This window comes from Epinephelus fuscoguttatus, linkage group LG7 (assembly GCF_011397635.1).
Source record: "Epinephelus fuscoguttatus linkage group LG7, E.fuscoguttatus.final_Chr_v1".
NCBI classification, from domain to species: Eukaryota; Metazoa; Chordata; class Actinopteri; order Perciformes; family Serranidae; genus Epinephelus; species Epinephelus fuscoguttatus.
Window position 1 is genome coordinate 4,688,513 of NC_064758.1, and position 15,598 is coordinate 4,704,110.

At 42.0% G+C, this 15,598-nt stretch overlaps 1 protein-coding gene across 2 annotated transcripts in view; it reads left to right on the forward strand.

Annotated features, from left to right (window-relative positions):
• The window catches only part of phc2a (polyhomeotic homolog 2a (Drosophila)), a 39,272-nt gene extending 23,920 nt beyond the window's left edge, over nt 1-15,352 (forward strand). For both annotated transcript variants that reach the window (XM_049581764.1, XM_049581765.1), the window contains exon 7: nt 7,825-15,352. In XM_049581764.1, the coding sequence (XP_049437721.1) occupies nt 7,825-7,979 (155 nt within the window). In that variant the 3' untranslated portion in view covers nt 7,980-15,352. The remainder of the gene's footprint in view (nt 1-7,824) is intronic.
• The last annotated feature ends 246 nt before the right edge of the window (nt 15,353-15,598 follow it).

Genomic DNA, 15,598 nt, shown 5'->3' on the forward strand with positions numbered 1-15,598 from the left:
GTTCCAGCAGGAATATGATCCAAAATCAGGGAGAAATTTACATCAACCACTAAAAGACTAAGTTTTCCTGACGTTAGTATGTAGCTACATGTACGTAGCAGTCTACTTAAAGCCATGGAATGATTGTAATGGAGAATAGCAGCACTTTACTGTGAAAAATTCCCATTAAAACTTTTAATCACATTGGACATGTTCCAACAGGAACTGATCTGAAATTGTGAAGAAATTAACAACATCAGCAACCAAGATTCCATGTTTCCCTGACATTAGCATCCCTGGAGCAGATGACTACATAAAGAAATCTGGCACACCATGATGTCATACTGTAGCCAGAGCAGAAAAAACTGTTGGAAACAAGTATTCAGGTTGAAAACCTGAGGTCACGGATTATTTCTACATGATGAGGTGTACTTCTGCACCTCATTTTTTGAAACTTTGGCCACGTTTAATAGGAACAGTCATCAATGTAACTCCATACAAACGTGGACAAAATTGTTGGTACCGTTCTGTTAAAAAAAGAAAAACCCACAATGGTCACTGAAATAACTTGAAACTGACAGAAGTAATAATAAATAAGAATTTACTGAAAATTAACTAATGAAAATCAGACATTGTTTTTGAATAACAGCAGAATAATTAAAAAAAAAAAAAAAAAAAAAAAAAGATAAATAATGAATAATGAAACTGGCCTGGACAAAAATAATGGTACCTCTAGAGAAGATTGAAAATAATTTGACTATAGGGACATGTTAAACTAACGTGTGTCCTGTAATTAGCATCACAGGTGTCTTCAAACTTGTAATCAGTCAGTCTGCCTATTTAAACGGTGAAAAGTAGTCACTGTACTGTAGGGCTGCAATGATTAGTCGACTAATCGATGACTAATCAACTATAAAAATAATCGGTGACTATTTTAGTAGTCGACTTATTGAGTCATTTTTCATAGAAAAGTACTATAAAAGTACCCCAAAATACTCTTATTGCAGCTTCAAATATTGCCAGCTTTACACACTCTCCCATGACGGTGAAATAAACCCTTTGGCGTGAGTATGAAACAAGACATTAGATGACATAATTTTGGGGTTTGGGAGAGTTAGTTGCAGCCCTACTGTGCCGTTTGGTATCATGGTGTGTACCACACTGAACATGGACCACAGAAAGCTAAGGAGAGAGTTGTCACAGGAGATTAGAAAGAAAATTATAGACAAGCACGTTAAAGGTAAAGGCTATAAGACCATCTCCAAGCAGCTTGATGTTCCTGTGACGACAGTTGCACATATTATTCAGAATTTTAATGTCCATGGGACTGTAGCCAACCTCCCTGGACGTGGCCGCAAGAGGAAAATTGATGACAAATTGAAGAGACGAGCCCAGAACAACTTCCAAAGAGATTAGAGGTGAACTCCAAGGTCAAGGTACATCAGTGTCAGATTACACCATCCGTCACTGTTTGATCCAAAGTGGACTGAATGGGAGATGACCAAGGAGGACAGGACACCACTGTTGAAAGCAAATCATAAAAAAGTAAGACTGGAATTTGCCAAAATGCATATTGACAAGGCACAAAGCTTCTGGGAGACTGTCCTTTGGACAGATGAGACAAAACTGGAGCTTTTTGGCAAGTCACATCAGCTCTATGTTCGCAGATGCAAAAATGAAGCATACAAGGAAAAGAACCCTGTACCAACTGTGAAACACGGAGGAGGCTCAGTAATGTTCTGGGGCTGCTTTGCTGCATCTGGCACAGGTTGTCTTGAATCTATGCAGGGTACAATGAAATCTCAAGACTATCAAGGCATTCTTGAACGAAACATGCTGCCCAATGTCAGAAAGCTTGGTCTCAGTTGCAGGTCATGGGTCCTCCAACAGGATGATGACCCAAATCACACAGCTAAAAACACCCAAAAATGGCTAAGAACAAAACACTGGACTATTCTGAAGTGGCCTACTATGAGCCCTGATCTAAATCCTATTGAACATCCGTGGAAGGAGCTGAAACATGCAGTTTGGAGAAGGCACCCTTCAAACCTGAGACAGCTGGAGCAGTTTGCTCATGAGAAGTGGGCCAAAATACCTGTCGACAGGTGTAGAAGTCTCATTGTGAGTTACAGAAATCGCCTGATGGCAGTGATTGCCTCAAAAGGTTGTGCAACAAAATATTGAGTCAATCAATTTTATTTATAAAGGCTTTACAGCATACGACATCCCTCTGTCCTTTGGACCCTCGCAGCGGATAAGGACCCCCCCCCCCACTTTGGCTTACAACAACATTAATGAAAGTAATAATATTATAATTATAATTCTGGCTAGTGTGGTCCATAATGTTTAAAGTATATATCAATCTGATATTATACATATGTGACAATAATCATATGTGTATAATAACAGTAGAAGTATGACTAATGATAACAGCAGCAGCAGGAGGCATCAGGCAGGACCACGGCAGCAGCACAACCACACACGTCACACTATCCAGGCACCGCTGTGATATAAGTTAACCTGCGAGACAGTGGAGCACAAAGGTTCCAGAGAAGAAGCCGAGGTAGTGACATGCAGTATGGCCGAGTTAGTAAGATGCAGTAACAGGACGTGAGAGAGGGAGAGAAGGAGAGAAGGTGCCCGGTGTATTATAGGAGGTCCCCCGACAGACTAGGCCTAAGTCAGCCTAACTAGGGGCTGGTACAAGGCAAGCCTGAGCCGGCCCTAACTATAAGCTTTATCAAAGAGGAAAGTCTTACGTCTAGTCTTAAATGTGGAGACGGTGTCTGCCTCCCAGACCGCAATGGGAAGATGATTCCACAGGAGAGGAGCCTGATAGCTGAAGGCTCTGGTTCCTGATCTACTTTTGGAGACTTTAGGGATCATGAGTAACCCTGCATTCTCAGAGTGCAGTATTTTGGTGGGATAATATGGCACTATGAGCTCTCAAAGATATGATGGAGCCTAACCATTTAGAGCTTTATAAGTTAACAGTAGGATTTTAAATTCAATTCTGGATTTTACAGGGAGCCAGTGCAGAGAAGCTAAAACAGGAGAAATATGATCTCGTTTCTTAGTTCCTGTTAGTACACGTACCGCTGCATTCTGAATTAGCTGGAGAGTTAAGTCAAGGGTACCATCATTTGGTCCAGGCCAGTTTCATTAGTTTGTTTTTTTTAAAATTATTCTGTTGAACCACAATTCAAAGGCAATGTCTGATTTTCATTAGTTAATTTTCAATAAATTTTTATTTATTACTTTTGTCAGTTTCAAGTTATTTCTGTAACCATTGTGGGGTTTTCTTTCTTTAACAGAAGGGTCCCAACAATTTTGTCCAGGTGTGTATATCGGCAGTCTATACGGTAAAGCGTTAAGTTTTGTTTATGTTTTTATGCCTCCATGTTGATGAGAGCCATGGCCCGAGGCATTATGTTTTGTCAAAGTCACTGTGACCTCACGAAAGAGGTTTTTGGCCATAACTCAAGAATTGATATTCTAATTATGACAAAACTTCACACAAATGTCTAATAGGATAAATGAATGATAATAATAATAAGAAGAAGAATAACAGCAATACATTAGATTTATATAGTACTTTTCAGGATACTCAAAGAGGCTTTACAGAGCGCAACAACAGCAACCAACAAAAAACAAAACAAAGAAAACAACAATAACAAAAAAAGAATCCATAGGGGGGCGATGACATTTTACATGCAAAAGGTCAAGGGTCAACTTCACTGTGACATCATAATGTTCTGCATAAAACACTTCTCTGGCCATTATTGGACATCGTATCTCAGCAACAGAAGAGGAGACATTTATTCAGGTACTGAATTGGTGACACTAATCTTGGGTGTCCACCTTGTTGTTAACTTCCCCACTCACACACATGGACACATCCTGGATCTGGTCTGCTCAACTGGTCTAACATTACACCACCTCTCCAGCATCAACCTTCATATCTCTGACCACCTGGCAATCACTATGGACATCCCCACTCCTAAAGCAAAACGCACAATATCCTTCAGAAATCTCAAATCATTCACTCCCTCAGCTCTCTCAGCCTCACTCACCAACATAATATCTACATCCCCTCCCCCATTCTCCCACGACCCCACTGACCTTGTCCACTATTATAAAACCACCCTCTCCTCCTGCCTAAATCAGTTGGCCCCCATCAAAACTAAAACCGTCTCCTTCACTCACTCTGCCCCCTGGTACACCCCTGAGCTCCATGCCATGAAATCTCGAAGGCGTCAGCTGGAAAGACTCAACAAGAAGACTAGCCTTACAGTTCATCTTCAAGCCTTCACAGACCACCTGCTACACTACAAGAATGTCTTCAACACACACCCCGGTCCAACTACTACTCTCATCTCATACACTCTGGCTCCAACAACCTCAAAACTCTTTTCTCCACAATAAACAAACTTCTCAAACCCATCAACAACACCTCCACATCCTTCACAGTCGACAAGTGCAACTCATTCTTGTCATTCTTCCGAACAAAAATCAACACCATCTACAGCAACCTGACCACCTCCCCTCCCTTCCCGACCCCTCCACCTGCTCTTCCCCCCCACCTCTGTCCCGCCACTGTCACACTTCCCCCAACTGACTCCTCTGGACCTCACAAAAGCCACTACAGGTATGAGTAACTCTACATCAGTTCATGACCCAATCGCTTCCTCACTTGTTAAGTCCTTTCTCCCTTCTGTGTCCCCACTCATCTCAAGAATTATCAATGCCTCCCTCAGCTCTGGCTCAGTCCCATATCCTTTGAAACTCGCCGCTGTCACCCCCATCCTCAAAAAACTCAGACTCAATCCCGACATCATGACCAACTTCCGGCCCATCTCCAGCCTCCCCTTTCTGTCAAAAATCCTGGAGCGCATTGTTGCCACTCACCTCAAAACCACCTCACCTCCAATGACCTATTTGAGATGTTTCAATCCAGATTCCGGTCACAACACAGCGCTGAAACAGCTCTGTTCAAAGTCACCAATGACCTCCTCCTCTCCGCCGCCTCTGGACACCTCAACATCCTCATCATGCTCGACCTCACTGCTGCGTTTGACATGATTAACTACTCCACCCTCCTCTCCCGTCTTAAAACCTGTTACAACATCACTGGCATGGCTATCCCCTGGTTCAGATCTGTCCCATGGCGTCTCCCAGGGTTCTGTGCTTGGTCCTCTCCTTTTCATCCTTTACATCCTCCCGCTTGGTAACATCATCCACCGATGTAGCCTCCATTTCCACTGCTGTGCTGACGATGTCCAGATCTACATTGCCACCAAATCCATCACTACAGCAATCTGCTCCTCACTGAAATAAAATCCTGGATGCAAACTAACTTTCTACAACTCAACTGTGACAAATCAGACATGATCCTAATCGGTCCCAGTTCCCTTACTAAAACATCCATAATTTCAGCCTTAATGTTACAAATTCTACACTTTGTCCATCTCCACATCTATGCAACCTCGGAGTCACTTTCGACAGCAACCTTTCATTTGAACCGCTCATTAATCATATCACCAAAACCACTTTCTTCCATCTAAAAAACATAGCTCGGCTCCGCCCCTCACTCACCTTCTCCACTGCAGAAACTCTGATTCACGCATTCATAACATCCAGACTCGACTACTGCAATAACATTCTGCATGGTTCATCTTCTAAAGTCCTCAACAAACTACAGTACATCCAGGCCTCTCCCGCGACCATATCAGGCCCGCCCTCCAGAACCTTGCCTTCTCCACTGCCCCCTCCCTCTGTAACTCTCTCCCCCAACACATCCATAACTGTACAGACTTAAACTCCTTCAAATCTTTGGTCAAAACCCACCTGTTCAGGCTTGCATTCAATCTCGATTCCCTCTCTTAACTGTGTTTTACTGCTCTTATGTTGTTTTTATCTTGTTTTTTTGTTTTTGCAAAGTGTCTTTGAGTGTTTTGAAAAGCGCTATATAGATAAAATGTATTATTATTATTATTATTGAAACTGTGCTGATTGTATAGATCCTCTGGGCTGTCGGAGAGAGGATGTGTGTGAAGCATCCATGTTATCAGAGACATGGGTGTAAACTGTAAGGGAAACTTGACTGATGCACATAGGGATACAACCGCAAAGGGGTAATTCTGGTTTCTCACTGTCCTGCCTACCCGTTCCTTTTTGTGATAGGGCAGATGGATCTACATGAACCTGGGATTAGTGAAACTATGTTTCCATTCCAGATCCTTGAGAGGTTCCTTGAAAGTTTCTACAATCCCTACTCCAATGCTAATCATTATTACACGAGAAAATATTGTTTCTTTTAAAGAAGCATTTCTGATTATCTCCAAAGACTTATTTATTCCTTTCAGCAATACAAAACAATACAACAAATTAAAAATAAAGAATAATGAATAAAAATAGGTTTTATTTGGACTTACATACGGATACAGATATTTGTAATACATACAATGTTAAAGCCTCAGTGTGTAAAAATGGTGAGTAACAGTGACATCAGCGGTCAAATTCTAGATTGCAGCGCTCACTCGCTCTCACTCACCCCTCCCGTCGGGTAAGTGATGGTGGCCTCGTAGGACAAAAAGCCTTGCGCAGACAGCAGAGTTTTTCAAGATTTCAGGAGTATCTAGCGACGAGGTGAATATTTATTTAGGAATCTAAACCATGTTATAATATGTTATAGCTTACCAGTGAGATATAGGTTATCTGTGAGATATATGTTAGGAGTGTTTTATTTCTAATTGTTTTGGTAACACGAGCATTAGCACAGTAATGCTAAAATAACAAGTTTTATGTGATAGTCACGGCACAGTGCGGCAAATATAGGTTGGTATGATTATAATATATGCGTTTCCAGAGTGTTCTTCCACAGGACACAGGGAGATGAGGGAGAGGGAGAAGAGAAAGACCAGGGAGAGGAAGGAGGCAAAGGGGTAGAGGCAGTGCAGGAACGGCCAGGCAAAGAGGTGTGTCTTGGCTACCCAGAGGGAAGAGGAGGAGGAGAGGGTGACAGCCTTCGCAGCAGCGCGAGAGGAATCAACAGATTAGGCTGTAGGCTAGGCTAACCATTTAGCTGTAGCTCTAGGATAACGTTAGCCAAGGCTAGGATAACGTTAACACGTCAACGTAGCCGTCACTTGAACTTAGACGAGAGGGAAAAGTAGTTGCAAACATGAAGCCAAAATGATTTTAAAATATCAGATTGAATTACCTGTCTAGCAGAAAGCAGGCAACCTCCGCATCCCTTGTGAAATTCTTCTCCTTCAGGAGTTCTTTCCACCTGGAATAAGCAACACCGATACTCACTTGCGTTTTGTCCCGTCCTCGCTTATCTGATCTTTTTCTTTTATTTGATGGCGTGGTTTCCCTCTTGCGGGGCAAAACCTATGTGTAGTCCTCCATTTAAAGTGTGACAGAATCATAAAAGTACAAAGCAGGTTCACGCAGAAGCGCCCCGGATTGATCTTCACCTTAACCGTCTCCAGTGACGGCAAGTTCTAGGTAAACGCGAAAGGCAAAGCGTGTATATCCCTTTCGGCCACTGTATTCAAATATGGCGACGCAAGAGGGCAGCTTCCAGCAGACCGCCCCCTGCCTGTGTATATATAGAGAAATCATTCTAAGCCTATGAGAAAGCTTCCATTTGTATGTGAATTGCATTACACTTAAGTAAACATATATTTATGAAAGCAATAGTTGATATTTGCTAATAAACAACCACGTAAATTACACATTGTAACTTTAAGAAAACTCTGGTGACAAATGGATGAAGTTAGCCATCATGGTGATTATCATGAGACATGTGAGCTAACTGTTGGTGGTCTATGGCTGCAGGTTGTCTGGAGATTGCTGAGGAGTTCCGTTCTCAGGAGATCGATGGACAGGCCCTGCTGCTGCTGAAGGAAGACCATCTCATGGGAACCATGAACATCAAACTGGGCCCTGCGCTCAAGATCTTTGCCCAGATCAGCACACTTAAAGACACGTAGCCCATCTGACCCTTCACACACACACACACACACACACACACACACACACACACACACACACACTGCTGTCAAAGGAAGCTTTGCTGTGATAGACAAACATGATGTGCTCAGGATCCCACAAGGTGTCTTAACTGTGTGTTGAGTTCAGGTACTGGGCCAGAATTGTTTGCTGGACGTTTTGTCATGGCCTGTTGAACACGAGGACATCAGCTGGGACTGTTCCAATCACCTTTTACACTGGTAACATGACTCTGGCACTACTTCAGGAAACCTCAGCCCATAGTTTGACAAGAATGGTTGTTAGGTAGGCTGTGTTGGGAAAAGTGTTTTTTCTTTTGAGAACATGTTGTTTTCATAATGTATTACTGTTCTTTGGGTTCCCGCAGGGGAGGTTGAAGGTTAGCAGTTGATTTGTTCTAGTATTTCTCACAGGAGTATGACTCAAGGTTTCAGATGTGTGCCCAACATTCTGGAAAACTAAACTAAATAGCCACTTGATTACAAGATCAGTGTCCTGTGCATCTTGTGCAGAGCTACAGTCAGTTTATACTACCTACATATCAAGGCCCTGCACTGCAGTCTCTTTGACCTCTGGACATATCAGTCACTTGTGCTCCTAAAATTCATAAGAGGGAGAATTTTGAAAAAATCAAAATCAGTGGAGGATAGCAATAAAGGTAAAAAAAAAATAATGACATCAGATATGCAGCAAAAGGCTGCAGGCTGGAATCAAACCCACAGCCACTGCGGCAACGATTTTGCCTTTGTATATCGGATGCCTGCTCTACCCACTAAGCTACCTGGTGCCCTGCTGCACTATCTCTTCCAGCCACCAGTGGCAGCGCTGAGGTCACAGCTTCCCAGTTGTGGAAGGCTGAATCCAAATGTCCACCCTCTGGACTTGCAGACTTAGCCCTCACGAAAGTCAGTTGTACATACTGTGATATGTTCACTGTCAACATGTAAAGACTGCAAACAGCTGATAGACAGGCCTCAAGTCTGTTTCACTAATTGCCGTGGAAACGTTTGAGCAACAACTACAGTCATGTACATGGTGATCGCTGCTGTCATATTCTGTTTATTCATCTTTACCTGCAGATAACAAGATATAGGCTAAATCCCATGTAGGCTACAGGCTTTTTTTGGGACTGAACTTAATGATATTTATACATTCCTATGTAACAATTCAGGCTCCATTCATTCAAATGCAGACATGTTTGTAAACCAGGACCAGACTGTGACTAAATAACTTTGGTAGTACTTAGATTGTAGGGGTGTAAATCACCAGTTTCATCACGATACAATATTATATCGATTCTTTGGACAACAATACAATATTGTCTGATATTACAAAGTCTACCATAATATGATTTCCATTAAATACGATTCAGGGGTCTGTGATCGATCTGAGGCGATGCCCATTAAATGCCCATTTAACAGTCTGTTGTAGATGCTGCCACCCCTTTCCTTTTTTACTTTTGGCCATAAAACACATGAACAACACATAAATACTAAGTACAGTAAAGTCACTCTAAACTGACTCCACCAACACAAAACAGCAAATGGGACTAGTTAACCTTCATCTTTTCCATAAGACTTCAGGAATATCTGGCTTAAAGCTCTGAGGGCAAACTTCCATAAAACACAGATTAACAACAAGATCATCCTACAAAACTATAACATTCAGTTCAGTAATAACTGTCAAGGTTCACGGACAAAACAATTGTTTTTTGCTAATTACCCATTATTAGCTTTAGCATGTTTACATTGCATAAATCAGCCTAGCGGCTAACAGACATTTTTCCTATTCTCATAGCTTAACAAAATAAATGCAGCGTTATAATTTTTTTAATCACTGGTGATTAAAGTCTCTGCAACTCCTGACAGACAGCATGGTTGAATTTCAGCCTGCATGCACGGTTTTTCAGCCGAGAATTGTTGAAACAGAACAGCTAATGTTGCTGTAGTGAGAAGTTAGCGGAGTGAGACGCTCGTCCAGGCAGGTAACGCTACGTTATCTCGTAACATCATGTTTAGATACGCCATTTGCTTTGTCTGTTGTCCTGTATTTTCTCCAAAATCCCAAATATTTCCACTCTGTTGATTTATTCCCGAGTAAATAATGTTATCCTCATTGTCTTTCTCTTGGCTGCTTGCCATCTGCCTGTCGCTGTTTGACAGTGACACAGGCTTTCAAAATAAAAGTCTATGCTAAAGATGACGAGATGGATCGATGTTTTCACTTTGCATCGATGATAGTGCATTGTTGATCACTAAATCGATATATCGATCCAGATCGATGGATCATTATACCCTTATTAGATTGAAGACCTTTTATTGTTTCTCTGCCAGTTTTCTTTGTCTATATAATTGGCATGACACTGCACAGCTTTTAGCCTGTCAAGTAGGCTGCAACAATAAAATGCTTTGTGATTAGGCTACCTTTATACCTATACCTATATATCCTTCATTTCTGTATCATGATGTGGTTGAAAATTATTTCTGGCCCACAGGAACCAGATAGTGTTTAAATACAATAACTGCTTTACACTTTTACAGTACCTTGGGCGATAAGTGAAAAAAACCCCTGCAGTGTCTTGTCCATATTGCAATGAATCATGGGTAATTAAATCAGTTAAGTCTGCACCCCAAGCTGACTCACTGGAGGTCTGCAGAAAGTCCCCTTGAGGCACCTTGTGGACTGAATGAGTTTTGGTTTTGGTTTGAAGTCTGGACATTTGGATTCAGCCAAAGAGAAACCCTGTGCCATCTTCAATTGTACATGGTTGTTATGACTTCAATGATGGACATTTTCCTTGATGATGTCATCAGCAGATGGAGTTTACTCAGTTTTTTTGTGATGTGTGTGCGTGCGTGCGTGCGTGCATAAATTTGATCAGCCGCTCAGTGACTGATGATGACGATGCAGGACTGTGATGCAGTAGTTTGACAGTCCTTGCCGAGGGCTAAGATACTGAAAGTCCACAGTGTGTGTTTAGACTGGAAGCAGCAGGAAACTGCCAGCCTAACTGTAGCAGCAGCTGTGACAAAAAACATCCAACAACTCCAAAGCTGTAACGACTGACACAGAGTGGTGCAGGAATGAGTCCTTTTAATACCAGTAATGAGTTAGGATGTTTGCACTCCCTGTTCCCTCATCTTGACGTCAGTGGGTTTTTTGAAAGGATTCTTGGTCATATGCCTGTGAAATAAGGTCTGTGGTTGAAGGATAACTTTGGCATTTTTCAACTTGAACCCTATTTCCCCATGTAAATTGGTCAAAGGGACTAAAGTGAACAACAGTTTTTGAAATTGGTCCAGCAGTGAGGAAGTGGGCAGCAGCCGCGCAACAGGTGGTAATAGAAACACATGGGCAACTGAACACTGTTACTGTATGTCCATTAAAAGTGATTATTTTCACTATAGAGCGGCTCAGATCTTTATGAAAATGCCAAAGTTAACCTTTAACACAAGCTTAATAGACTCTCACATTTTGTTCTCCACCACAAAATACATCAGGAAATACCCCACTCTGAATTTTGACGCATTTATTTCTCTTAAAAAAGATGGTTGCTAACAAGTGGCTAAATGAGACTACAGAGCATTATCACACCAAACAAGGCTTGGCAGCCTTGTTGTGGTTGCGATGTTAAATCATGTGACCGTAATGTTGATAGTTTACAGCCTAACATTGGATTTTTACTAAACAGCCATTACATTTAGGCTTCAAAAATCATAAAGTGGTGTTCATCTGTGAAGATTATCTTGCTAAACTAAATATGTAATTATCATAAACTTTAGTTTGCCACAGAGCGTATTTTCTGCAAAACTCAAAACCCAGTGGAATAATCCACTTTTTTGTTGAGGCAACTAGGGCGATGCTAACTTCTAGACTGGCCCACAAATAAACCTCCCTGCACCGCTCCATTGTGATTTATTTTATATTGACCAGCAGCTATTAACAAGGTCCAGTACTGTGAGTAAAGAAAATAGTTTAGAAGTAAATGGAAGATAGACTTTTTGCAGTCCATTTTCATCTCTGCTCCCAGTCTTTGTGCCAAGCAGACTAAAGATGTCCTGGGCCTGTCTCTGCTGGACACACAGAGATGAAGCCCAGGAGAAAGGTAAAAAACAGAAAGACGTGACTCTGTTACCACAGCACACAAGCTTATTTCCCTAAATATCAGACTTGTCAGAAAAGGCTGTGATTGAATGTCCAGTTTCTTAATTGTGATAATGGAAGAATCACTGGCCTGAGAACAGACACTGATGATTTTAGGTTTTGGAAGTGATAGCACTGAATACAAACACACTGACTTAATAAACTTCATGTTTCCAGGTCAAGGCTAATTTATACTCAGATGTCACAGTGTCTCTGTACAGGAGCTGGACATAACAGTGAACACATATCAACAAACAAGCTTTTTTTTCATGTAGCAAAGCCATTTTAATGCAGACATTCTGTTCACACTCACTGGTATGACTCTGGGTCAGAAACAGTGAAGGAGATTGAATGCAAACATGAATTTTCTCATGTTCCACAAAACTGCCATTTAGTGTTGCAGCAGTGATATTACAGTGATCAAGTCAAGTCTATGCACACAGGAAATGATTGCCATTAGTGCCTATGGGACATACTGACAGAGAAGTATGATTCAGGCTTGAAACATTGTGTGAAAGGCTGTGGATATTTTATATGTCATTTCATTATACTTTTACCAAAGTCAAGTGAGTGTCACTGCTGAATTGCTGTCACTACAAATGTGTGTGTGTGTGTGTGTGTGTGTGTGTGTTGAGGTACAGTAAATGGTAATGGACCTGCACTTGTATAGCGCCTTTTTAGTCATTAGACCAATCAAAACGCTTTTTATATTACGAATCACATTCACCATGGCCTAGGCTACCATACAAGGTGCCACCTGCTTGTCTTTTTCTTTTTTTTTAAACACAGCCATCGGGAGTAATTTGGGCTTCAGTATCTTGTTCAAGGATGCTTGGACATGCAGACTAGAAGAGACGGAAATCGAACCACTGATCTTCCAATTGGAGAAGGACCCGCTCTACATTGAGCCACAGCTGCTGATGTCCTGGTTCATTACTGCAGATGGTGTTAAATATTTTATCAGTTGTATCCCAAAATAGGCTGACATCTCCAGACCAAACTTAATATAAAAAAATACAAATAGAAATTAGTCTGGAACCTCTCAGTTCATTTTCAATTTCCAAGGGCCATTATCAACATGTGACTAAGCACTGAGCAACCAGTGACCATGTCCGCCCGGTGTAGATGGCCAATCACACTCCAGTTGTACCAGCTAATCACAGCACATCAGGGCAGAACTAAGCAGGTGGGAAAAAAATAATGCCTGAGCGTCAGAAAAATTTAAACAGTCCCTGCAGCGTACAGAGATGAGCTGGTATCACAAGGTGTTTCTCAAAGTCAAGGATCCTTCCTTGGGAGGAAGGATCCTGCAGAGGCAAGGCAAGAGTCCTCCCAAGCATTCAGTGAACACACACTGGAACAGACTAACAAGTGTCCCCATGTGATAATCATTAACCCTCAGCAGACTGAGGTTTCAGTTACTGTGATCATTTTGGCACTCTGTAATGTTATTGTACAATTTTAAACATCAGTATTGTCAGAACCATGACACTTTTAGGGAGAATATATTTCTGGATCATATTTAAGAGTAAGTGGAGAAATGCAGTAAAGGCAACAGCTAAAAAGTTCTAAATTATCATTAACAGTATGAACACAGACTCACACAGAATCACTGTCATTTCAAAGTGATCCATATTTCTGTTTGTCACCACACACTCTGCTGCAATAATATGAACAGATGTGATCTGATGAGCTGCGCTGTTCTGAAACAGCTAACCGCACCGATTGTACATTGACACTTAACGCTCCATCTCTGCTGTGAATGATTCATTTAAAACTTTTATGTTTTATCTAAATCATGTTATTTCAAAAAATCTCATTATTTGGCAGTGGACACAATAGAAAGTGTAAATTATGAGGTTTCTGTCTATTTTTTTCACGCTTGGATGATAAAAACTGGTGGATATATCAATCCAAATAAATAACATTAATCTAAATCCTGCCGAGCTCCACTGACGCAGGTTTCATTGAAGAAACCCCGCCCTCACTTCTAGCAAATCGTGTACTGTGCAAAGCATTGTGGGGATTTTATACCTGCGGAGGATCCACACATGCATCCTTCGAATTTCTCTGAAAGAAGGACTCAGTCCTTCTTGAAACTCGGAAGGATCCTTGAGCGTCCTTCAAATTCGGCCATTTGAGGATCCTTCCTTGACATTGAGAAACACCTAGTGAGCTGAGGTTGTGGTTGCCCTGAGAGACGGTGACAACTAATTAAAGACTGATGAGTTTCACCTGATCCAAGTTGTGTCTGCTTCCGGTGACTCTGTAGGCTGAAGATTCTCAGCTGCAGGTGATTGAGGGAGGTGAACTGAGAAGAGAGAGCCCAGGTGTGTATCTGGGTAGCGGAGCTTCAGGTACGTTGGGGCAGCATTCCCGGCGAAGCAACTGTTTGCACTCGCGGAAGGTGGGTGGGGGCCGTTCATAGCCATTTAGGACTGCCAGCGGTGAAGACGGGTAGAGTAGGCAATAGACATTCCTGTGATAGGGCTGCTGACATACAGGGACTGGGGAATTAGGAGTGCCTTACCACTGCCCAGCTCTGAGTAGGAGCGTCTGTCATGCCGTCAGCTGCTCCACCGTTCCAGTGCTTGACCGACGATTCCGTCTGCGGGCTCTTGCTGCTTACGAGCCGGGTCAGACCAGTGTCACAAGCCTCGACCCTGGGGGAGGGTCTTGGCCAACTGGCCAGTTAAGTGAACTGTACATTTTAAATGTTAAAATTAGTGTTATACGTTTAGTTCGGTCCCTTGTTGTCCTGGTCAGTTTCTTCTGTTGTTGAATGTAGCTTTTAGGAATTTTAATCAAACCACCACAGCAGGGGATTCGTGGGAAAGGGGGAGGAGCTGGGAGGAGGTTAGCTGGTCGGCAAAGAGTAACAAGTCCCGCCCAGTCTAATCACATGGCCCCATGCAGTGTGAAACTCAGTGTGTCTACCTAATGTGAAATGGTGTGATTTACTGCATGGGGTTTAGAGTGCTTACCTGCTGTGTTTTCCCATGTGAGGGTTCACTTGTTGAGAACCATGTTTGCCTCCTTTAATATAAAGTGATTTGGTGTGCTGTGGTGCTGAGGGCGGCTGGTTAGCTGGTGGGGTGGATTTGTTGGAGGGGGGTTGTGTTAAGGTTTGGCCAGTTCTGGACCCTTTGCATGAAGAAACTGCTGTGGCTTAATGAATTGATCAATAAAATAAAGTGCTCATATTTCCTCATACATCGTGGTATTGTGTATGTTTTCTCGGGTCTCTGACACCTGACCAAACTGGTTAAATGTGGTGGGAGCTCAAATTTTAACCCTGCCCAGTTGGTTCAAGAGTTATTTAAAATCAAGGTTTATTACAGTATATAAAGTCTTAGACTCACAAGTCAGTCTTTAGATGCTTTGCTTAACTAAAGGCTGATGACTTTCTCCCTGATTTTGTGTTTAGATGGGCGAATACAATTTCAGAGTTTAAAAA